At 46.4% G+C, this 24,995-nt stretch overlaps 3 protein-coding genes across 11 annotated transcripts in view; 2 read left to right on the top strand and 1 right to left on the bottom strand.

The window, feature by feature from the left end:
• The first annotated feature begins 5,339 nt into the window (after window positions 1-5,339).
• NME1 (NME/NM23 nucleoside diphosphate kinase 1) lies at window positions 5,340-13,160 on the top strand. Of its 2 annotated transcripts, none has more exons than XM_028091367.2 (5): window positions 5,340-5,437; window positions 7,590-7,719; window positions 11,048-11,149; window positions 12,221-12,333; window positions 12,851-13,160. In XM_028091367.2, the coding sequence occupies exons 2-5, from the start codon at window positions 7,594-7,596 to the stop codon at window positions 12,966-12,968; spliced, it is 459 nt and encodes a 152-aa protein (XP_027947168.1). In that variant the 5' UTR covers window positions 5,340-5,437; window positions 7,590-7,593; the 3' UTR covers window positions 12,969-13,160. The 2 variants fall into 2 exon arrangements, with proteins under 2 accessions (XP_027947168.1, XP_027947169.1); XM_028091368.2 differs by having other exon boundaries at window positions 5,387-5,437; window positions 7,576-7,719.
• A 1,208-nt stretch (window positions 13,161-14,368) lies between these two features.
• Window positions 14,369-17,735, top strand: LOC114199465 (nucleoside diphosphate kinase B). Its single transcript, XM_028091366.2, has 5 exons — window positions 14,369-14,474; window positions 14,736-14,864; window positions 15,676-15,777; window positions 16,763-16,875; window positions 17,479-17,735. The coding sequence occupies exons 2-5, from the start codon at window positions 14,739-14,741 to the stop codon at window positions 17,594-17,596; spliced, it is 459 nt and encodes a 152-aa protein (XP_027947167.1). The 5' UTR covers window positions 14,369-14,474; window positions 14,736-14,738; the 3' UTR covers window positions 17,597-17,735.
• A 2,645-nt stretch (window positions 17,736-20,380) lies between these two features.
• MBTD1 (mbt domain containing 1) overlaps window positions 20,381-24,995 on the bottom strand; it is a 65,963-nt gene continuing 61,348 nt past the window's right edge. For all 8 annotated transcript variants that reach the window (XM_088028331.1, XM_028091350.2, XM_028091352.2 and 5 more), the window contains one exon: window positions 20,381-23,603. In XM_088028331.1, the coding sequence (XP_087884457.1) occupies window positions 23,485-23,603 (119 nt within the window). In that variant the 3' untranslated portion in view covers window positions 20,381-23,484. The remainder of the gene's footprint in view (window positions 23,604-24,995) is intronic.

Below are 24,995 nucleotides of genomic sequence, written 5' to 3' on the forward strand. Positions count from 1 at the left end.
CTGGCTCTGTCAGTGGAAGGTGCGACTCTTGATTCCAGGCTTGTGGGTTCGAGCCCCATGCTGGGTGTAGAGATTGCTTAAAGGTAAAATCGTAAAAAACAAAACAAAACAAAACAAAAACTTTAAAAAATTAAAATAAAATCTTAAAAAAAAAGAAAGAAAACTAGGAGCCAATGTCTATTTTTTTTTCCCCTCATGTTCCATATCCTATCCATCAGTAAGACCTATGGGCTTAACCTTGAATATATCCTGTAACTAACCATTTGTCTCTCTCTCCTTTGTCATCACATATTCCAAACCACTAGCATCTCCCACTTGGACTAACAGTGTAGTCTCAATCAGCTTTCCTGATTCTGTTTAAAGAAAAAAAATTTTTTTTAAGTTTCTTTATTTTTTTAAGCTTTTATTTTTAAGTAAACTCTACACGCAACATGGGGCTCGAATTCACAACCCCGAGGTCAAGAGTTGTATGCTTACCGACGTGAGCCAGCCAGGTACCCTTTAAGCTTTTCTTTTTTAAGTAATCTTTATACCCAACGTGGGGCTTGAACTTACCACCTCAAGATCAGGAGTTGCACATTCTTCTGACTAAGCCAGTGTCGCTTTAAAAATGTTTTAAATTTTGAAATAGTTATAGATTTATGGGAAGTTGTGGGATGCCTGGCTGGCTCATTCGGGAGAGTGTGTAACTCTTGATCTCAAGGTCATGAGTTCAAACCCCATGTAGAGCTATTGAGCTCACTGAAAAGAAAAGATTTTATGGGAAGTTGTAAAAAAAATACATGTACAAGGAAGTGCCATGTATCCTTCACCCTCCGTCCTCTAATGGTAACATCTTGCATAACTATAGAACAATATCAAAACCAGGAAATTGACATCGGTATAATCCACAGAGTTTATTCAGATCTCATCCGTTTTACATGCACTCATTTCTGTGTGTGTATAGTTCCATGCAACTTTTTCACATGTGTAGATTCATGTAACTCTCACCACAATCAAGATACAGAAGTAGTCCATCACTCTACGACTCCCCCTTACTACCTCTTTAGGAATACTCCCATGCCCTCTCCCCCATCCCAAACTCCCGGACACCCCTAATTATCCTCTATCTTTAAAATTTTGTGAATTCAAGAACATTATATAAATGCAATAATATAATATGTGATCTTTTGTGATTGGCTTCTTTCATTTACCATAATCTCCCTTGCGATGTATCCAAGTTGCTATCGATAGTTTTTTTTTCTTTTTTTATTGTTAAGTAGTGTTCCATGGTATGGATGAATGGACCCTAGTTTGTTTAAACTTCCACTTGATTGACATTTGTGTTGTTTCAAGTCTTTGGACTGGACAAATAAAGCTGCTAGGAACATTTGTGTACAGGTTTTTGTGTGAACAGAACATAAATCTTTAATTTCTCTGGAATAAACACCAATGAAGGCAATTGTTAGGTCAGATGGTAAGCGCCTGGTTAGTTTTATAAGAAACTGCCAAACTTTTCCGGAACGGCTATACCATTTTACATTCCCGCCAGCAGTGTATGAGTGGATCCAGTTTCTCCACCTCCCTAGCAGCATTGTCACTATTTTTTTTTTCATTTTTTTTTTTAAAGTAGGCTCCAAGCCCAGCATGGAGCCCAACCTGGAGCCCCACATGGAGCTTGAACTCATGACCCCGAGATCAAGACCTGAGCTGAGATCAAGAATTGGACGCTCATGGGAATGCAAGCTGGTGCAACCATTCTGGAAAACAGTATGGAGTTTCCTCAAAAAGTTGAAAATAGAGCTACCATACGATCCAGCAATTGCACTCCTGGGTATTTATCCCAGAGATACAAATGTAGGGATCTGAAGGGTACGTGCACCCCAATGTTTATAGCAGCAATGTCCACAATAGCCAAACTGTGGAAAGAGCCAAGATGTCCATCAACAGATGAATGGATAAAGAAGATGTGGTAGGTATGTGTGTGTGTGTGTGTGTGTGTGTGTTTGTGTATAACAGAATATTACACAGCCATCAGAAAAGGAAATCTTGCCACTTGCAATGACATGGATGGAATTAGAGGGGATCATGCTAAGCGAGATAAGTCAATCAGAGAAAGACAATTATCATATGATTTCACTGACATGTGGAATTTAAGAAACAAGGCAGAGAGGGAAAAAATGAAACAAGATGAAACCAGAGAGGGAGATAAACCATAAGAGACTCTTTTTTTTTTTAAAGATTTTATTTATTTGAGAGAATGAGATAGAGAGAGAGCATGAGAGGGGGGAGGGTCAGAGGGAGAAGCAGACTCCCCGCTGAGCAGGGAGCCCCATGTGGGACTCGATCCCAGGACTCCAGGATCATGACCTGAGCCGAAGGCAGTCGCCTAACCAACTGAGCCACCCAGGCGCCCAACCATAAGAGACTCTTAATCATAGGAAACAAACTGAGGGTTGCTGGAGGGGAGGGGGTGAAGGGATGGGGTTAACTAGGGGATGGACACTGGGGAGAGTATGTGTTGTAATGAGCACTGGGTATTATGTAAGACTGATGAATCACAGACCTGTATCCCTGAAACAAATAATGCATTATATGTTAATTGAATTTAAATTAAAAAAAAATAAAATACATGTTCCCATAGAAACCTGTAAAAAACCTTAAAAAAAAAAAAGTCACATGCTCTACCCACTGAACCAGTGGGGCGCTCCTACTTTTTTTTTTAGCCATTAGGATAGGTGTGTAGTGATATCTCATTGTGTGTGTATGTTTTTTTTTAAGATTTTATTTATTTATTTATTTATTTAATTTATTTAGAGAGCAGAGGGGAGGGGCAGAAGGCAGAGGGAGAGGGAGAAGCAGACTTCTGGCTGAGCAGGGAGACCAATTCAGGACTCCATCCCAGGATCCTGGTATCATGACCTAAGCCGAAGGCAGATGCTTAACCAACTGAGCCACCCAGGCGCCCCTCTTTGTGGTTTTAATTTGCATTTGTCTAATGGCTAATCTCTTCATGTGTTTACTTGCCATCTGTAAATCCTCCCTGGTGTAATGTCTATTCTTGTCTTTTGTTTATTTTCTAATTGGTTTTTTTTTTGAACCATTGAATTGTGAAAATTCTTTATATGTTCTAGATACAAGGCCTGTGTTGGATACATGGTTTGCAAATATTTTCTTTTACCCTGTAGCTTGCTTTTTCATCTTCTTCTCAGGGCCTTTCATAGGGAAAAAGTTTTTAATTTTGATAAGGTTCATTTTACCAACTTTTTCATTTTATGGATTGTGCAAGTCCAAAAACTCTTTACCTGGCCCTTGGTCCTGAAGATTTTTTTTTTTAGAGAGAGAGAGAGGGAGGGAGCATGAGCAGGGGGAGGGGCAGACGGAGAAGCCGATTCCCCGCTGAGCAGGGAGCCCCATGCAGAACTCCATCCCAGAACCCTGGGATCATGAAAGCAGAGCTGAAAGCAGAGGCTTAACTGACTGAGTCACCCAGGTGCCCCCGAAGATATATATGTATTTTTAAAGATTTTATTTATTTATTTGACAGAGAGACAGACACAGTGAGAGAGGGAACACAAGCAGGGGGAGTGGCAGAGGGAGAAGCGGGTTTTCCGCGGAGCAGAGAGCCCAGTGTCGGGCTGGATCCCAGCACACTGGGATCATGACCTGAGCCGAAGGCGCCTAATGACTGAGCCACCCAGGTGGCCGCTGAAGATATTTTCTTACCATGTTTTTTCTAAACTTTTTATAGTTTTACATTTAAATCTATGATGCATCTAAAAATATTTATTTATTTATTTGAGAGAGCTTACACACGAGTGCGGGAGGGGCAAAGGCAGAGCCCCACGCTTGGCTGGATGTCAGGAGAGATAGGCCCGGAGCCAAATCAAGAGTAAGATGCCTAAAGACTGAGTCACCCAGGCGCCCCTCTATGATCCATTCTGAATGAATCTTGTTTAAGGTGGAGGTGGAGGTAGAGGTTCTTTTCTTTCTTTCTTTGCCGGCATATGTCCAGTTCCTTCAGCACCAATTTTTTTTTTTTAAAGATTTTTTTTTTTTTTTTTATTGAGAGAGAGAGAATGGTAGAGAGAGAGCATGAGAGGGAAGAAGGTCAGAGGGAGAAGCAGACTCCCCGCTGAGCAGGGAGCCCGATGTGGGACTCGATCCCGAGACTCCAGGATCAGGACCTGAGCCGAAGGCAGTCGCCCAACCAACTGAGCCACCCAGGCGCCCTTTTTTTTTTTTTTTTAAGTAATCTCTACAGCCAACCTGAGGCTTAAATTCACAACCTCAAGATCAGGACTCCTGAGCTCTAGGCACTGAGCCAGTAGGCGTCCCAGGACCAGTTGTTGAAAAGGCACTTGATTCCACTTTGTAGCTTACCCCCACCCATTTATTCTATAGCAGTCAGAATGATTAAAAAAAAAATGTGTATCAGATGATGTCATTCCCTGTTCAAAACCTTCCAGTGGCACCACAACATAACCTGGCCTCTCCCCGATGGCATTTTCTACCACTGGACGTCCACTGTAATAATATTCCGCGGTCAGATAAACACCAAACTTGCTCCCTCACTTCATGCAGGTCTGTTTGTTCCACTGTCAGAGAGGCTTTTCCCAACCAACCTTTTAAAATTGTTTACTCCTTCTGTCTTTCTCCCTTGCCCTGCGTTTTCTTTCTTTCTTTTTTTTAAGGTTATTTATTTATTTATTTATTTAACAGAGCACAAGCAGGGGGAGCAGCAGAGGGAGAAGCAGGCTCCCTGATGAGCAAGAAGCCCACGTGGGGCTCGATCCCAGGACCCTGAGATCCTGACCTGAGCCGAAGGCAGTTGCTTAACCAACTGAGCCACCCAGGCACCCCTGCCCTGCGTTTTCCTAACAGCACTAACATAATGCAATGTATTACATATCAATTTGCTCATTTGTTTATTCTTTGTCCCCATTTCCAACCCCACCAAAATCTCCGAGAGAGTTTACTGCTATAGTCTCAGGCCCTGGAATAGTGCCCGGCACACAGTAGGTACTCAGTTAATAATGCAGTGCTTGATAGGCTGGGAAGAATGAGTAAATGTAAAGTGAGAAAGACCTATTTCTGGGTCAGGTGCCCGTGCGGACTTCGTGCAAAGTGGGAGCGCCACCTCTCGGGAAGCCACCTTACTGGAGAACGAAGGAAATGACTCATAGAATCTTAGGCAAAAAAAAAAAAAAAAAAGCAGCGGGCCGGAAGAGCCGGAAAAAGCAGTGCCGGAAGTTAAACATCGGAATGTTGCTCTCTAGAATGACATCCGACTCCCAAGAGGAAGTGTGGCCGAGTGGTGTTCTGCAAAACGGACTCCCCGGCAGCCGATCCGGAAAGAAGCGTTCCGCGCCTGCGGGTGCGAGGAACCACGTGGGGCCGGGGCGTGTTTCCGGTGCCGGCGGCCCCTGGAGGAGTTGCAGCCGGAGCCGCTGGAGGGGTGAGAGGGGTTTGGGGTCCTGAGAAGAAGGGGAGATACTGGGATCGGGGGAGGGGAGAGGCGACGGTTGGATGAATTCCGCTCTGAGAGGTGGCCAGAGGGATCGAATGGGAGGCAGGGCGGGGCAGCGCCGGTGGACAGGTGCAGACCTGTCAGCGCACGTCCCACGCCACGTGGACTTGCCTTTGTCCGTGGCTGCCTTTCCCATCAGGCCGCGACGACAGGGGTTGTGCCTTATTTGTCTCTGTCGCGTGCAGTGCTGGGCACGGAGTTGGGGCTCAGTAAGTTCTTGCTGAATGAGTGAATGAATGAATGAATGAATGTGTGTGTGTCTCGGTAGGTATGGAGGACATTTACAGTATAAATGGTATGAGTATAGAGAGTATTTGTGGCTTGTTAGCCTATTTTCTCCTGGGGAATCCGTGCTTGTCTCGAGCTTCCATTGGGAGTTCTTCGCCAGTCCTTGGGTTTTGTCTCTTTTTCTTGAAGGAGCAGGGCGATTGCGACTCAGGACATTTTCTTTGCTTTTACTGAATGCTAGGCCGTGTGGCTAGGTACCAGGGACAGACACAGGAACAAACCGTCCCTGTATACAGGCCGCAGACCAGTGCGGGGACAGAAACACAAACAGAAATTAAAATATATTAAGGTGCTGTAATAAGAGGTTAACTAAAGTTCGGGAAGATAGAGCCAGGAGGTGGTGTGGCTGTCCTCATTAGGGATTGTCTTTCAAGGTCAGGGGCCTCCTCCTTCTCCGTCTTGTGGAGGCCCAGAGCAGGTCATGAGCCCAGTCTTCTCTGTAAAAGGCAAGGTCTGGGATGGACGTTCTCTAGGCCTCTTTCTTGCATGATGTCCCATCTCAGATATTACTAACGGCTCTAGTTCTCCCACCATCCACCTTTTACTGGTTTGTCTGAATGTTCATTATGTCTTATGATGTAGCATAAATTGTATTGGGTTGGGAAATCAGGATTTTGGACCTCATTCTGGTGCTCTAGATTTGTTTGTAAAATGAAGAGGATTGTAACGAAATAATCTCTAAAACCCCTTCCAGTTCTAATACCATGATTGTGGCAATAGGTCAGACTGTTTTGTTCTACCTTAGACCTGACCCCTCTTTATCACTGTAGTTTCCCTTCTCTGAATGATTCACAAAGACAGTGTCTTTTTTTTTTTTTTAACATCCGTGTTCTGACACAGTATTGGGTACAAAATAGATGCTTAGAGGCGCCTGGGTGGCTCAGTCGTTGAGTGTTTGCCTTCAGGGTCCTGGGATCGAGCCCCGCATCCGGCTCCCTGCTCCGCAGGAAGCCTGCTTCTCCCTCTCCCACTCCCCCTGCTTGTGTTCCCTCTCTCGCTGTGTCTCTGTCTGTCAAATAAATAAATAAAATCTTTAAAAACAAACAAGCAAAAAACCAAAATAAATGCTTAATAGTAACTTTTAAGTCAAATGAGATAGAAATAATAGCCCCTGCTTTTGGATCCTTGCCCACCCCGGGATATTAGTTCAGGGATAAGGGGACTGAGGAGAAATTGGGTTTTTTGTTTTTGCTTTGTTGTTTTTTTTTTTTTGCTTAGGGAAAAGTCTTTTCTCCCCCCCTTCGGAACATTTTTTACACATGTGCTATCCCAGAGTTTTTTCAGTGCAGCACCTTGTGGTGAACACATACACAGCAATAGCAGCACTCTTCTTTTTCTTTTTATTTATTTATTTATTTTAGAGAGAGAGAGAGAGAGCAGGCGCGCCTGAGCAGGGAGGGGCTGAGGGGGAGGGAGAAAGAATCTGAAGCTGACTCCGCACTGAGTGAGGAGCGCATTGCAGGGCTCGATCCCCCAACCCTAAGATCATGACCCGAGCCAAAATCAAGAGTTGGACACTCAACCTACTGAGCCACCCAGGTGTCCCTATAGCACACTATTTTTATGGGCATATACAGCTACCATTGTAGGAACGGTGTTTATACATATATCTTTAAAATGTGTCTTCAAAGTAACACTGTGGTGAACACACTAGGAATTGGGTTTTTACCAGAGAGACTTGGAGTTGGCATGACAGATTTAAACCGGATTTATGGGGTAATCCGCTTGAGAAGGATAATGATGTAGGCAGGGTATTCAGTGCTGTTTCATCCTCCCAGCTGTTTATCCTCAGGACCATGGCCAACAGTGAACGCACCTTCATTGCCATCAAGCCTGATGGGGTCCAGCGCAGCCTTGTGGGAGAGATCATCAAGCGTTTTGAGCAAAAGGGATTCCGCCTCATTGCTATGAAATTAATTCAGGTAAGTGGACTTCATTCTTCATATTTCTGTTCTCTTGGAGTATAGGGGATCATTGTAGGTTAGCCCCCCTGTTTCTCCCCTCCCCTCCTTTTTAGCCTTCTCCATGTAAGGTGAGCACATATGTCCTGATACCTGGAAACTCCTTGGTGCCTAGCATGGTGGCCAAGTCCTACAACAAACCAAGTTACTGGGACTTTTGGAAATAGCCTCCCTTTCCCCCTAGCACTGGAGAGCTCGCATATTACTACAGCACTGATTTCTTTCTTTCTTTTTTTTTTTTAAAGATTTTTATTTTTAAGTAATCTGCACACTCAGTGTGGGGCGTGGACTCAACCCTGAGATCAAGAGTCGCACACTCCACTGACTGAGTCAGCCAGGTGCCCCCTTTTTCCTTTTTTAAATTTTTGTTTATTTTCTTTCTTCAAATTTTCATTTAAATTCTAGTTCGTTAACATACAGTACAACACTGGTTTCAGGAGAGCACTGTGATTTCTGACTCAGAGCCCTGGGTGTTTGAGCTCCTGGTCTTGAGCTTCCTGAGCAGATAATTTCAGAGAACTTCTCCCCCCCTCCCCTCCCCCTCTCTCTGAGGCAGGTTGATCCTCAGCAAGGAGATCTTTCCATCCTTATTTACCGTCCACTTAGTGTCTAGTGTATATTAGGCACCATCAGGGCATGTTGCAGGGAAAGCTGTGGTTTTGCCCTTGGGAAGGCCCACCTGGAAACAGCAGAGAGCAGACACACTTGCAAGACACCTGCAAAGCAATATTTCAAAAAATGAAAAGGAAGGGGCACCTGGGTGATGCATTCGGTTAAGTGTCGGACTCTTGGTTTCAGGTCAGGTTGTAATCTCAGGGTCATGAGATGGAGCCCCGTGTCAGGCTCCATGCTCAGCGAAGAGTCTGCTTGAGATTCTCTCTCTCCCTTTCCCTCTGCCCCTCCTGTTCGTGCTCACTCTCTCTCTAAAACATTAAAAAAAAAAAAACCCAAAAAACAAAACCCCAAAAATGAAAAGGATAAACCGGCTAAGAACCTTTTTTCAGACAGACCTGGGAAATGAGAATTCAAATTGTCAAAGCAGATAAATTAGGGGGCATTCTTTTTTCCTATCTATAGAGTCATCTCTGGACTCTGCTAGTGCATTTTAAATTTAGTTTGATTTGCAATTTAGTTCCTGTGTGATGTTTAGGAAAACCACTTTAGTATAATAGGGAGTAGATGGATGTTAGTGCAGAGTCGGAGGGGTACATGATGGAATGATCAGTGCCAGGTGTTGGACAAACATTGCTTTCCAGGGAGTTTGCATATTAAATTAGGTTTTGAAGGCAAAGTGAAATGAAAAGTATTGTTGATCAGGCATTTACTGTGTGCTGGACATACGTGTTTTCTTTGCCTTTTATGACAGGCCAGAGACATACTTATTTCTGTGCCTGTGGTTGTCAGTCATGAGGAATCGGGGGCTTGGTGAGGTTACATAATGTATCGGAAGGCGCACAGTGATGGAGCAGGGATTTTAACTCAGGTCTCTCTGACCCCTGAGTGAGTGCATTTTTTCCCGTTAAGTTAAGCTGACTTGCCGATCAAGGATGTGGGCCTGAGGAAGAATGGGAGGAGGGGCAGCTGTCAGGAGTCTACAGAGGACAGGGAGGAGGGCGGGGAGGGAAAACGTGATGTTCCCCCTCCGAAGAAACCCTGTAATCTCTTCGGCAGACTAAAGATAACCAGAACTGGGCCGCCTGGGTGGCTCAGTGGGTTAAGTGTCTGCTTTCGGCTCAGGTCATGATCCCGGGGTCCTGGGATCGAGCCCCATGTTGGGCTCCCTGCTCAGCGGGGTGTCTGCTTCTCCCTCTACCCCTCCCCCCTGCTCCTGCTCTGTCTCTCACTCTCTCTCTCTCTCAAATAAATAAATAAATAAATAAAATCTTTAAAGAAAAGTAAAGATAACCAGAACCAAAAAAACCAAACAAAAAAGATGATCAGAACCAATTAGTAGAATTAAAAGACTGTTCGGGGAAGGGAAGGTCAAGTCATTGTGTGTCAGGAGAGCACCCCTACCGGGTTTCCGTTGGGATGGGGTGGGCGGTGGCCAAGGGTGAATGACTGACGTGGTGTGGTCACGTGGCTGTGTCACTTTGGCAAGGAACACTCGCCGGAGGCTGAGAGATGGGCCGTTCTGGTTGTGCTTTCTGGCAGTGGCTCTCCACGTTTGTGGGTACGACTGCAGTGCGCAGGGTACAGACCTGGGAGAACGAAGGGTCCGTGTGAGGCCCGGAGCAAGCCCGTGTGCTGTGGCAAAGAGTGAGCCCGGCTGAGGGAGTTGGAATTGCCAAGCAGGTGGTTCGCTCTCTGGCTAACTTGCTTTATTGCTAGATGTCATGTACTTTTGAGTGGTTTGTGAAATACTTGTGGGAATCGCATAGTTGCCCCACCTGGCCCCTGGCCTTCATCTTCTGAGTAAATGAGCCGTCTCCCTGGGTTGTGCCTGGGTTCAGTTTGCTTCTCATCGAATGCCAAGACACACCCCCCCCCCACTTCCCTTTGACATTTGAGTTGAGGCTTGTTCTCAGTGAATGGAAAGTCATCGTATTGTTGGTTTTGCTGTCTAAAATGGGATGGCCAGATTCGATTCTTTTTTTAAAAAGATTTTATTGGGCGCCTGGGTGGCTCAGTTGGTTGGGCGACTGCCTTTGGCTCAGGTCATGATCCTGGAGTCCCAGGATCGAGTCCCGCATCAGGCTCCCTGCTCAGCAGGGAGTCTGCTTCTCCCTCTGACCCTCCCCCGTCTCATGCTCTCTCTCTCTATCTCATTCTCTCTCTCAAATAAATAAATAAAATCTTTAAAAAAAATTTAAAAAAAGATTTTATTTATTCATTTGAGACACAGAGATACAGAGAGAGAGAGAGAGCATGAGCAGGGAGAGAGGCAGAGGGAGAAGGAGAGGCAGGCTCCCTGCTGAGCCAGGAGCCCGACGTGGGCCTCGACGTGGGCCTCGACATGGGGCTCGATCCCAGGACCCTGTGATCATGACCTGAGTCGATGGCAGACATTTAACCATCTGAGCCACCCTGGTGCCCCGGATTCGATTCTAATGTTCTGTGGTTTTCTTCCGATCAGGCAAGGCCAACAGGGGGCAAATTGGCACAAAGCTGAAGCACTTTGAGTCTCCCTGGCACTGCTCCCCTCTGGTAGTGTTGGGAGCGGATTGCGTTCTAACAGAATCAGTGAGCTGAGAGCTCACATTTTAGACAGCAGTGAGTGGGAAATAATTAGATTGCTGATTCTTAGAAAGTTTGGGGGCCAATTCTCATTCTCTGTCCTGTGCAATAGGCTTCCGAAGGCCTTCTCAAGGAGCACTACATTGACCTGAAGGACCGTCCGTTCTTTGCTGGCCTGGTGAAGTACATGCAGTCAGGGCCTGTGGTTGCCATGGTGAGTATGCATGTGTGGGATATCGAGGTGGATGACTCCGTTGGAGTCAAGAGTGAGGGGTGTGATTCCTGCCTCTGACGCCAGGTCCTCACTGATACACAGGAAATGGGGGCTGGGAGGATTGGGCGGTTAGGATATAAGTTAGCTCTCTGACCCAAACAAAGGCAAGAGGCATTTGTTTGCTGAACTGAAGACTCATAGTGACTCATAGCTGGGAGCGATCGGGAGAGGTTGGCCTGATTCTGCACTTCGGGAGGGCAGCGAGATTGTCTCTTGCTTATTGCAATGATTTTCCTCCAAGTATGTATCGGTTGTCATCATGGTGCCAGGCTCTGTTCCAGACACTGGGGGTACAGTCATGAATGAGACAAAATAGGTACTAAGTATTACAACAAAATAGGTACTAAGGATTACAAAGCTTTTCATAGCTTTGCTTGCCTACACATCTTAAAGGGGGAAGATGGGCAGATAATGGAGAAATATATATGTATGCTAATGATTAGTGATAAGCCCAGAAATGTAATAGGATGATGTGACAGCAAGTGGCCACTTTAGATTGGCTGGTCAAGGAACATGCTTTTCAAGCTGAAATCGGAGTGAAAAGAAGGAGCCAGACATACACAAGAATCACATTGAAGAGCAGTCTCAACAAGAAAACAGCATGTGCAAAGGGCCTGGGCTTTCTGAGGTACTGAAAGAAGGTTGGAGCCGCTGGAGCCTGGTGGGTGAAAGAGAAGGTCAGATGACATGAGATCAGACGCACGGGTGCAGGCCAGGTCAGGCAGGGCTGTGCTGGCCACGCACATCCCGAGCACCGGGACGGACGCTAAGGGAGGTCCAACAGTAGGCATTTTTAAAGGCTGCTCAGGCTGCTCTGTCAAGAATGGATGGATTATAGGAAAGCAGGAGTGGGCGCAGGGAGGCCAGTATTGCCAGTGTTGGAACCAGTAGATGCTCCATAACTATTCCTTCAGTGTTATAAGGGGGCTGTTTTCTTTTTTTGAGTTAATAGTTTTCAGATTTTCTGCTGAGATGGGTTTTCTTTCTTGACCATATATTTTATCCTTGGAGGTCTGGGAGGGCCTGAATGTGGTGAAGACAGGCCGAGTGATGCTCGGGGAGACCAACCCTGCGGACTCCAAGCCTGGCACCATCCGTGGGGACTTTTGCATCCAAGTTGGCAGGTGGGAGTGGGTGCTTTTTGCCTTTTTCCAAAATCTGAGTTAGGTGACATAAGAATTTGGGTTCCTCCGGCATCTGCCTGGCTCAGTCGGCAGAGCATGCAACTGTAGATCTTGGGGTTGTAAGTTCGAGCCCAGCCCCACTTTGGTTCTAGAGATGACTTAAAAAAAAAGGGGGGGCGCCTGGGTGGCTCAGTCGTTAAGCGTCTGCCTTCGGCTCAGGTCATGATCCCAGGGTCCTGGGATCGAGCCCCGCATTGGGCTCCCTGCTCGGCGGGAAGCCTGCTTCTCCCTCTCCCACTCCCCCTGCTTGTGTTCCCTCTCTCACTTTGTCTCTCTCTTGTCAAATAAATAAAATCTTAAAAAAATAATAATAAAAAAATAATGTGGACTCAGGTGCAGGGAGCTTTGGCTTTTTCTGCTGCAGAGTCTGTCAGCTTTCTGGCAGTGGGAGTGGGGGCCTTCCGGGTAGTTGAATCCTTTGGGTCTAGGTAACATGGCCATCTCCTTCCCCATCCAGGAACATTATCCATGGCAGCGACTCTGTGGAGAGTGCAGAGAAGGAGATCGGCTTGTGGTTCCAGCCTGAAGAGCTGGTGGATTACAAGAGCTGTGCTCAGAGCTGGATCTACGAGTGATGAGCGACGAGAGAGCAGACCTCACTGCTTTGTTCATTCCATTCCTGCTCCCTCCCACAAGCAGGGGGCCAGGCTCTCGGAAATCCACTTATTTTTGAGAACTTCCTTATAACCTGGAGGGGAACTCTGGAGCTGGGAGTGCTCCCTGTACAGTATTATGTGCTACTATCAGATTAAAATGTTTCATCCCAACATAGGATTCATCGAGTCGGTTACTTTGTATTGCCCTGTTGCTTTGTAGTGTTTTTTCTTTTCCATTTACTCTGGATAACCTAAGCTAACGGAATGTAAATACTATGTAAATTATTTTTATTGGCCTGAGAGAGATCTGTCTGTCCCTCCCTTCACTCCTGCATCCCATCCACTTTTGGCACTGAGCCAGTCAGCAGTCATCCGGGAAGGATCTGCTAGGTTGCTAAGATTGTACTGGGTGCAGAAGATTCACTGGAAATGAGAGATAGCCTTACTACTCTTGAGAAGCTCTGAGGGACTCTGCAGATGGGGGAGTGTGAGAAATAACTACTCCAAAAACAGAAAAGCTGGATAGTGGGCCTGGGTTCCTGGGAGGACCTCAGAAGAAGCAGGTGAAATCTTGAGTAGCTTTGATTTGTTAGGGCACTGATTTGGTTGCTTTAACAGAAGCAAAATGGAAATTTACTTTTTTTTTCTTTTAAATATTTTATTTATTTGACAGAGAGAGACACACAGCGAGAGAGGGAACACAAGCAGAGGGAGTGGGAGAGGGAGAGGCAGGCTTCCCGTGGAGCAGGGAGCCCGATGGGGGGCTCGATCCCAGGACCCCGGATCATGACCTGAGTCGGAGGCAGAAGTTTAACAACTGAGCCACCCAGGCGCCCCAAGAAGAATTTAGTCAACCGGAGAGTTTGAGGTCAAAATGGAGGCAGCTGAAGTCCTCTCTCAATCCGGCGGATACCGGCTATCAGTGCGTTCGCAGGGAGCCGTCGCGGCTGGCACGCGGTGCCCGCCGTCAGCTCGCTGTCCCGAGCAGGGACAGACACGAGGCCTCCGACCATCTCGGGGGACAGGCACTGCTGGACGGGTGTCTGGACGGGCGGCGAGGACGGGCTCGCTGCCTCGCCACCGAAGCTGGGCACCACCCAAGGGTGGGGAGCTGTGTGCACTGCTGTGAGACAGTCTAGAACCCGTCAGGGATGGGTGACCGCACAGGGAGTGGGAGTGTGTGCGCGGGCATGCGCGCGCGCGGCCGGCGGTACTGCGGGGAGGGCTGCGGGCCGGAGGTGCCGAGTTCCAGCCGCGGGGCACCCCGCCGCACCGGGAACAGGAAGCCACTTCCTGCTCCCGAGCCCCCAGCGCCTCCTCGCCTGCCCCGGCCATGCTCAAGAGTTCTCCGCCGCGTCGGCCTCGCGGGTTGGGCGGCGGGGCGTCCGGGGTGTGGCCGTCGCGCGGCCCTCCTCCCGAGCCGCCTCGGGCCCCGCCGCCCGCTCCACGTCTCGCCTCCCGCCACGCCGCGCAGCCTGCTTCCCGGTACGGCGCTGGGGGCGCTTTCCCCGCCGCCCCCCCGAACCTCCTCCCCGCGGACGCGCTCGCCGCTCCCCCTCCGCCCCCCCCCCCGGGGCCCGGGGCCGGGTCCCTTCCCGCGGGGCGGCGGCGGCTGCCGGCGGGCGCGTGTCCCAGCGGAGCGGGCGGAGGGGCCCGGGGCGCCCGCGGGGTGAGGGTGGGGGGGAGGGCGGCCGGGGTCCTGTGCCCGCGCGGCCGCGGGGCCCTGAGCCGACCTGTCGCCCGCAGGCCATGGCCCACCAGGAGCGCACTTTCATCGCCATCAAGCCGGACGGCGTGCAGCGCGGCTTGGTGGGCGAGATCATCAAGCGCTTCGAGCAGAAGGGGTTCCGCCTCGTGGCCATGAAGTTCCTGCAGGTAACGCGGCGCCCCCACGGACCCCCGGAACCCGGCGGCGGGCGCCCCTTCTCCTGCTCGCCCGCCGCCGCTCCCCCGCCCCCCGCGCCCGGCGGCTCTCGCCCTCGCGGGGATCCCGCTGTCCGAGCCGGGACCCCGCGGCCCGCGAACCCGGGAGCCCTCGCAAGGTTAAGCGGAGGTGACGTGACGGCCCGGGGAGCAGCCGGTGCCTCGCCGTGGCGCTGGGCCCGCGGGGCGCGGAGAAACCTGTTCCCCGGCGCGGCCACGCGGGCCACACGTGCCCAGGGTGCGGGCAGACGGAGTTCCCCCCGATTTAGGACAGGGCCTGGCATTTCCACACTTTACATTTGGGGCACAGATCTGGACTTTAAGGGAGAAGTTAAGTATTGAAATCTTAACCAGGCCCATCTGGGAAGAGAACGTTCTCGGTTAACATGTGAAATGTTGGAAAGGGCACTGGAAGTGGGCCAGAAGAGTGACATGACCGCTCTCTGACGTGTTTCCTTCAAAGGCAGCCAACGCTTAATCTCCACATCTAGATTCTCAAACCACCTACTTCTTAGGATGGTAACACCCCTAATACCATTGACATTTTCCGGGTGTCTTCATGATGGGAACAGCCTTTCTGCTAAAAAGAGTATCAGTGTCAGGGTTTGGGGGGGATTTCTGTTTACACCTTATGTGGGCTAACATGTTAAGGGACTTGGAGAACCTGCCTTGGGAATGGGGGGGCGGATTCTGAGGATGGGTCGGAGCCCTATTTCAGCCTTTCCAGGGTACTTCCTAACTGCGACCTCCTTTTGCGTGCCAGGCCCCCGAGGAGCTCCTGCAGCAGCACTACCTTGACCTGAAGGACCGTCCCTTCTTCCCGGGGCTGGTGAAGTACATGCACTCCGGGCCCGTTGTGGCCATGGCAAGTGCTTGGCGGCGGTGGGGGGCCGGGAGGAGGGGCCGGGAATAGGGGCTGGTACGGAACCGGCTTGCTCAGTGCGGTGTGGCCTCTTTTTAGACATCTTCCCCAGCCACTTCAAATTCCTTTGTTTTACAAATGGAGCCTGCTGGGGCTAGAGCAGTTAGGAGCTTGGGAGGAAAAAGCAAGGGGAACCAGACCTTAGAAAAAGTTCTCTGTGGGCGCCTGGGTGGCTCAGTTGGTTAAGCGACTGCCTTCGGCTCAGGTCATGATCCTGGAGTCCTGGGATCGAGTCCCGCATCGGGCTCCCTGCTCGGCAGGGAGTCTGCCTCTCCCTCTGACCCTCTTCCCTCTGGTGCTCTCTATCTCTCATTCTCTCTCTCAAATAAATAAATAAATAAATAAAATCTTTAAAAAAAAAAAAAGAAAGAAAAAGTTCTCTGTAACCCAGTGCTAGAAATGGAGTAGTCTGTTTCCTCCTCTGACATTAATGTCCAGCTGGGAATGAAGAGGAAGAGGAAGTTCGGGAGGGAGGCACTGAAATCGGCCCGGGTTCTGGGAGGATGGCTTTGTTCTTCCTGTCCTTCCCCTGCCTACACTTTCCGCTTTCACGGGGATCCTCACCATTTCCTGCCCTAATGTCCTTGCCCCGACCCGGTTCCAGCCCAGTCACTGTCCTCTACCCCCTCCATCACCGTTTCTCCTCGAGCTTGTGGCTGCCTGAGGTTCTTCCGTCCTGTTCATCTTCCTCTCAGTTAGGTGGGAAGTCCCCGAGTTGGGTAGACGGTTTCTGTGTGTCCGAGCGATGCGCTGGGGATGGAGCCCGGAGCGAACCGTACAGGCCCCTGCTGTCCAGGACGGGCTGAGCTGCTTGACCGAGCCCCGGGCGGGTCTGACGGGAGCGAGCTGGGCGGCACGGGTCAAGGTTTGTACTGAAATGGTCCCAAGTGACAGATCTGATGCAGTCCCTCTTCCCGACTGTTTCTAGGTCTGGGAGGGACTGAATGTGGTGAAGACGGGGCGAATGATGCTTGGGGAGACCAACCCCGCGGATTCTAAGCCCGGCACCATTCGTGGGGACTTCTGCATTCAAGTTGGCAGGTAAGGCCTGAGGGGCATGGAGGACTGTTTCTCAAAGGCACTTCACGGGGGGTATGAAACCTTATTGGCGTATCCCAATTTTAGGAAAATTTGAACTTTTAAAATTAGGTGGAAATGATCACTGGATGAAAGTTTTCTTCAATAGTGACTTCCCTATGCTACTTAAAATTTTACCTAAGGCCTCGCATAAGGGAGCTTCGTGTGGCTGGAAAGCGCAGAGTGAGGGGGGAAGCCTCGGCTTTGCTCCTTGTGGCTGTGGCTATGGGTGTGCCACTTAACCTTTTGGTTAAGCCCCCCTCCAATTCTATAGTTGCTTTTAAGAGGAAATACTTTGGGGGGGTAGTCTCGTGCTTCGAGTGGCAGTTTGGCTGAAAAGGTCTGCAGTGACTCCTTTGTCTTAACTATAAACAGACGTTGGCACTTTAAAATGTGGTAACCTGGGGGATGCCTGGGGGGCTCAGTCAGTGAAACATCTGACTCTTGATCTCAGCTCGCTCTTGATCTCAGGGTTGTGAGTTCAAGCCCCACGTTGGGCTCCATACTGGGTGTGGAGCCTACTTTAATAAATAAAGTGTGGTAACAAGTATTTGTTCTCTTTCTTAGGAACATCATTCATGGCAGTGATTCAGTAAAAAGTGCAGAGAAAGAAGTAAGTCTCTGGTTTAAGCCTGAAGAGTTGGTTAACTACAAGTCTTGTGCTTTTGACTGGATCTATGAATAAAAGGTGGACAAAGCATCAGTCCCCTTTGGCACCACTTGACGTGGCCCTGGACACACCTCTTCATTCCAGTGACTTGGAAGTAATGGCATCATTCTTTCCTTTCTAAAACGTACTTACCAATAAAGCCTTTGGAAACTGGTGCAGCCTTTTGTGCTTACTTGCTACGACACTGCAAGAAGTGACTTGGTTCCTTGGCTTTCACCGCGTTATCCAGAACCAAATAATCCTGCTTGCTGTGAAAGAATGATCTGACTCTTCTCAGCACCGGGGTGTACTGCTAGACTCTAGGAGGTAAAGTAGAGAGGCTGAAGAGGGCAAGTGTGGCATTGACCGTGTGTCTAAAAAGGAAATGATGTAAATAAATATCCTGACCAGCTTAGAGGATGTAGACATGTAGATTTCTGTACAGTGAATTTGTTGAAACTCAAGTGAAACAGAGTCGTCCAGATTTACATCTTTGTTGACTGCTAACTGGGCAAGTTATGAGGAAAATGGAAGTCTAAAGACATGTAAAATGAGGGTAATACCACTGCAATGCAGGTTTAAAAGAAAGAATATATCTAGTGCCTGGCCCCTGGTAAGTGTTCTCTGCAACCTTACCCTCCTTCTTACTCTTCCCTGGAGTGAGATAAGCCTGTTTTCTGGGCTACATGCAGCGACTGGTTACAAAATTCTTACTGCCTGCTTTTAAGGTTAATTCTCTCAAATGAATAAATAAAAAAATCTTAAAAAAAAAAGCTTGTTTGAGAGAGAGAGCACGAGCAGGGGGTAGGGGGAAAGGGAGAAGGAGAAGCAGGCTCCCAGCTGAGCAGGGAGCCCGATGCGGGGCTCGATCCCAGGACCCTGGGATTATGACCTGAGCCGAAGGCAGACGCTTAACAGACTGAGCTACCCAGGCGCCTCTGCTTTTTTTTTTTTTTTAGATTTTATTTATTTATTTGACAGAGAGACACAGCGAGAGAGGGAACACAAGCAGGGGGAGTGGGAGAGGGAGAAGCAGGCCTCCCGCCGAGCATGGAGCCCGATGCGGGGCTCGATCCCAGGACCCTGGGACCATGACCTGAGCCGAAGGCAGACGCTTAAGCAACTGAGCCACCCAGGCGCCCCTGGATCTGCATTTTAATGTGTTTCGAAGTCTCACAGTGACACATAAGCTGAGGTATTTGGATGGACAGCAGTTAATTATGGGCTTATTCTGTGTCAAGGCTGTTCTAAGAACTGTACATACATGAATTTTATAGTCTTCACAACTCTTGGGGATACCAGTACCAATCTCCTATTTTACAGCTGAGGTAACTGGGTCCAGTTACAGAATTAACAAGGATGGTTTCAGTGGAAGCAGCTGGCTTTGGACCCCATGCTCTTGGTTACTGTTTTACTACCTTTACCTAGTTTTCCTTCCAAATGACACCTGAAAATTTTGAGTTAGGAGGGTACCTGAAATCAAATTTGGAGTGGGGCAAGATGAGAGGAAGGGTGTTAACTTCGGGACTTAATTCGGTAGAACTGCACGAGAAAGGGTGGACTATGGTGAGATTAAAGTTACTGCCTCTGGAGTAAGGTTGGATTTCGGACCTCATGCTATCTCCCAGCTAGCTCTGTGAATGCGGACAACCCCTTCAGAACCTTTTATGTTTTCCATAAAATTTTTTTGCAGTACACATTAAATACATTATCTAAATGCCATAGCCTCAGTTAACAGTTTGCAAGAGGAAATCCTTTACTGTCGTCCCCTGATCTCACAAGGCTGGTTACCACCACAGGAGTAAAAAGTTACTAGTTTCGGGGAAACACTTGGTAGTCCGGGAGCGTATGTTGGGATAAAGCACACCAGGAACCTAGTTTTCCCAAGGGGCATGTAATGGTTTCAAGAATAGGATGTGTATCTCAAATCTCAGGGGACTGTAAATGAGCCAAGCTGGGAATTCCCACGTACTAGGCAACCGTTCAAGCCATGTAAGGTAGAAAGCAGGGCAGAAATTAGGGTTGCAGTGTGTTCTATTTTTCTAAAGCGTGATGATGAAATTAACCCCAGAAAACCCAACCCATGTTACCTTACATCCATAAAATTTTTTTTTAAGATCTTATTTATTTGACAGAGAGAGACACAGCGAGAGAGGGAACACAGGCAGGGGGAGTGGGAGAGGGAGAAGCAGGCCTCCCACCGAGCAGGGAGCCCGATGTGGGGCTCGATCCCAGGACCCCATGACCTGACCTGAAGGCAGACGCTTAACGACTGAGCCACCCAGGCGCCCCCTCTACAAACTGCTTTTTTTGGTAAAAGTTGAATAATTTACTAAGGACTTAGCTGTTGGTAAAGGGGGATGTCTCATGTTTCCTCTTCACGCAAACAGTGTGAATTCATCCTATGAATTTTGTCTATTTAGATTAATGGAACTTAAAAAAAAAAGTCCCCCAGCAAGCACGCCAACCCTGAACTGAAGCCCCATGTTGTAGCTACAGTGAAGGACTCTTCCCACCCGTGGCCCGCACTCCCCACTGCCCGTGCTGCGGCTTGGCCATTTACCTTTGTCTGTGAAACCTTGGCTCAATCGCAGCCATTGTTCACGCCATACCTGGGGCTTAGGGGCCCCGTCCGCTGTTCCTCCTTGTCAGCCAGTAGCAAACGTGCCTGCTTTTCCCTCAGGTCACAGGTCGTGTGAGGAAGGAACCCACCTGGCTTTCTCGGAGGCTTGTGATTGCTTATAGAAGGCATCCAATATCTGAATAAAAAAGGAAACCCCTCAAAGACCAAAGCGTATTAAAGAATTGCTCCAATACAACTTAACTTTAACGTTTTATTTTGTGTAAAAAAGGGCAAATTTAGTGAATTATTTTCATCTTGTACACAAAGTTATAATTTTAATGCTTTTCACATCCATGCTGAAAATTTGCAGTTTGGTAAAAATGAAAGGAACATAAGTTTCTCTGAAGGAATTTTTCACGCCATTATATACACTTCATGAGAAAGTCTCAAATACTTTCTCAGTGATCACAAGTTACCAAGAAAATAAAAGATTAAATTTGTACAGATATTGATCTATATATCAAATACATACAGAAATGATGTAAAAACCTTATGCAGTTTACTTTGACCTCTGTCCTCAAAAGATTTGCCCAGGGACAGATGCTTTTCTTTTGTATAAATGACTGTGGCTTTATTTAAAATATGAAAATCAAAGGAAGCAACCCAGTTTCATCACAGTATTTTTAAAATCCCTTCCCAATAGTAAAGGATCATTACCAAATATATAGCACCATAATACAAGTATTGATGGGAGAGGGTATTCACATCACGCAAAATTAATATAATAAAAACAAACAAACACTGAAAACCCGTGTTAGTATCCGTAGAATAAGAAGTTGATAACAGCTTTAGCTTTCCTCATACACAGCAAGGAAAAGGTTAAAGAGTTCAAACTACCAAAAATCCCCAAATAATCCTAACAGGAAAAAAAATGAAAACAAACCCAAGGTCAGCAGTACATTTTGAACCGTAGAAGAGAATGGGGCTATTGGGTTGTAGAACTGGAGTTATGGCTGAGACATCAATCTCCTCCGCACTAACTTGTTTTCTGTTCATCAGCAGCAGGAGTTAGAGCCTGAACAACGAGGAGGGCTTCAGACTGTGTTTAGACCGTAGGAAGTCCTTGCCAACCTTTAACTGTTGGGCATGGGATCAAGACGAGAAATACTTCACACAAACAGGTGGGACATTTGAAAACGCTCAGAGCCTGGTTTTGCTGTATGACTGGAAGCTTCTAAGACCTGGCTACAAATGAGCATTGTGCACAGAACTAATTACCAGGCTCCAAATCAAATCCCTCCTGGTTTACTCAGTTCCCCACAGGGCCCCTAAGCCCCAGGTATGGCCGAGCACGCCCTGCAGCTCCTGTCATGGAACCAGAGCCTGAGAACGAAGACCGTGGTAAGCCCTGCTGTGAAAGTCTTCTAGGCTTTTCGCTTATGGGAAGATTCTTAAAAGTTAAAGATTTGGGAAGTGTGAGGATGTCACATTTACAGTAGGTCCCTCTCAGTAAGGTTGTTTAAGATAAATATCCAGTAATTTAACAGCTGAATTCACATATATTTGACACATGAGAATCAACTTGGCGTTGATATGATCTGCATTTATGCCCCTAAAGAGTCAGTATTAAGAAATGTTGACATGCGATTCCATACATTCTTACACTATAAAGTAACAAATTTTACTTCCAGTAGCAACTACAAAACCTTATGTTATTAACCCCTCTTGCATAGAATGAGGTAAACCTGTGCGTATTACCAATGCTATTATTCCCCAAAGTAGAGCAATATTTTAGAAAATAAATTGCTGGTTTTTAATGTTCTATGCATTTTAAAATTCAAACAAAAATCTTACCTAAAATGGTCTCCTGGGGCTTTCCATTACCATTTTTTTTTTTAAAGCATTCCATAGGCTGAAGGACTTTAGAGGTTAATCATTTTGATTAATTTCTAATTAGCCCTACCTATATTCCAGAGGAGATGGCCAATGTTACCACTCTGAAGAGGCCAGGCTAAGACCCAGAAGCACTTCTAGAACAGATGCAATTAATTCCTGAGAGTTTAGTTTATGAACCTCACTGGTAAACGCTAGAGCTCTCCCATTCAGTCACAACTCAGAAAGTTAGAAAAATGCAGAGAGCAAACCTTTCACCAATTTACCCTTGTATCTTTTTAAAGGAAGCCATGTGAATTTTAAAGTAGGGAATGTTTGAAATGGTCCAAATCAGTTATTACTGTTAAAATTAATTTTGAATACAATTAAAAGACAATTCATACTATATATATATATATATATATATTTATATGGAATTTTAAGAAAATTAAATTCTCTTTCAAATTAGTTTTTTTTTTTTTTTTTTAAACAAATCCAGGATAGTTAAAAGCAGAGCTGGAATGACTTTGAATTCTAAACTGATTTTTGGCTTTAAACAACTTTTGATCTGATTCTACTGGTAATACAGAAGAACATCTGTTTTGGGGTGTGGTTATACTCAGTATTATCTAACAGATGGAGGGAAATGGCAGGGAACTGATCAGAATCCCTCTTGTGGGGTACCTTTTATAGTAAGGAAAAGAAAATGAACGAAGGACAATATTGCATTTTCCCCAATCCCTCAACGTGTAGACTGAGATCCTGTTTATCTTGTCAACCATTCCAGTTTAACACTTTAGTGTTAGGCTAATTTTAATCATTTTTTAATTAAAAGAGAACATATAAAAGTATCCAGAGTTCTTCCAGTTTCATATAGAACTCCAAATAAATTTTCACAGAATGAAAAACATTTCTGTACAAACATTTAAAATGGGCTGCAATAAAATGCCAACAAGCAGAATTAATTACCCCTTCCATGATCTATGTGGTGATGAACCCTCCACGAGGGGGGAGGGGTTCAGTTGCATATTTCTGCAGCAAAGGAAGCTGGAGATGTGACTGGCCTAACTTCTCTAAAATCCCAAAACCTCCCAACAGGTACCAAAAAGGTTCATTTGTAATGACAGTTCATTTGCATTTACAACTATATCCTTCTTAAATCATTTCCTTCAATCCTGCTACCTAAACTTTAATCTTACCAAAAAGTTAGAATTTCAGTTGTTAACAATGCACATAAATCCAAACTTGGAAAATATTACAAAATTCTTTCAAAAGCTTCAAATACAACACAAAAATTGTCCGTCTTTATAAATTGAAAAATTTCCCCACACGACTAAAATAGTTTCCCCACCCACCTGAAAAATCTGGAACTGAAATTTTCTATGTTTAGCAAAATGTCCCAGTAGAAGAGCCCCGCTGTACAGCTCGAGTGATTATAAACCAGTCCTGTGTAAAAGCCTCCCCTCCCACCCTCCGCCGTGGAGTCCTCTCAGGGCTCTTGTTTGATGTAGAAGCTGGCAGAGCCATTGCTTTCCTGATCAGATGCTCCTTGGAGGAAATTATAATCCTCTCCGTCTATCAACTCCTCCTTCAGCTGCAATGTTGTCACTGCATGAAAGAGATAAATATATGGGATGTTATGAAGCCTTTCTGGAGTATTCAGATTACTTTCAATCTTCAGATTCCACCAACTTTACAGTTAGGAAAACTTCATGTCTTCAGTAACTCTTAAAATTAACCCCCTGAAGTATGAACATTTAGTTCAATTTTCAAAGTATATCAGCAGGTAAGGAAAGTTCTGTAAAGAACAGTAAGATACTGCATGCTGGACACTGCACGATGGACAGCTTCAATGAAATGGTCAAGGTAATGGTGAGCACTAATTTGGCGAGAAGAATTAGAATTTCTCTTATAGTATTCACTTTTATGTCAAGGTCTATGTAACAATGACCTATTTCTCACACGATTCTGAACTATAATATTTAAAATAAGTAACAACACAATAAGCAGGACTTCAATATAATCTTACTATTTCCAAGGACTACCTTTATTAAGAAGATTCCCTGTAGAAAAAAGATACAAATCTGATAATTTTAAAATAGTACTATGAATTGTAAATACAAAGTATTCTATCATCTATAAGATGGGTATTATGTATATACAAAATTTACATATTTGTAAAAACAAATGATAAGTCTGATATTAGATAAACACGTATGTTAAAACTAAAATCATGGAAAACTTGAATAATCATTTTAGGTAAAATAAAACTACCGACATCGGCAATGTGAAAATCACTGGTGCAAAACAGCCAGCACGGCCAGTGCCAGCACGGCCCAGCAGTACTGGCGGAGTCCTTATCTGAGGACTTCCTTTTTTTATTTAAGAAAAAAAAAATTTATTAAGAAAAAAAATTTTTTTTTTAATTTTAAGTAGGCTCCACGCCCCACAAGGCGTTTGAACTCAGGGCGTTTGAACTCAGGACCCTGAGCTTAAGAATCGCATGCTCTACCGACTGAGCCAGCCAGGCACCCCTGATGACTTCCTTTTTAATGAAAACCAACCAACAGTATAGACAGTCCTCAGTTTATAAACAGGTCCAGTAGGTCTTTATTTCTGTGGACAACTGTTTTTCAGTTTCTAATATTTTCAGTGGGACTTAGATTTCTTGACAGCCACTGAAGTCATGCTAGTCAGAATCCTTAGGGACAGCGGAGAGGGCTTTTCCTAAGCATGGGCAAAGATGAAGAGAAAGAAAAAGTTTTTCTTTGCTGGGCCCAGCAGTGGTCTTGGGCAAAAACTTTAGGCTGTTTAATTCTGAGAGTTTCCTATCTATCTCTTTATACTTCCCTACTTTTTAAATAAAAATGATCTCAGCAAGGTGCTAAAAACTAGTCTTAGTAACTACCAACCTCTCAGAGATGTGTCCAGGTTTCTTAAAATGTTACCGCTTAACCAAAATTGAGCTGGTCAAATCCCACACAAGAGAAAAGGACGGCT

This window comes from Eumetopias jubatus, unplaced genomic scaffold, assembly GCF_037043125.1.
Source record: "Eumetopias jubatus isolate StellerSeaLion01/CBP00866 unplaced genomic scaffold, mEumJub1_p1.0 scaffold_10, whole genome shotgun sequence".
Taxonomy (NCBI): domain Eukaryota; kingdom Metazoa; phylum Chordata; class Mammalia; order Carnivora; family Otariidae; genus Eumetopias; species Eumetopias jubatus.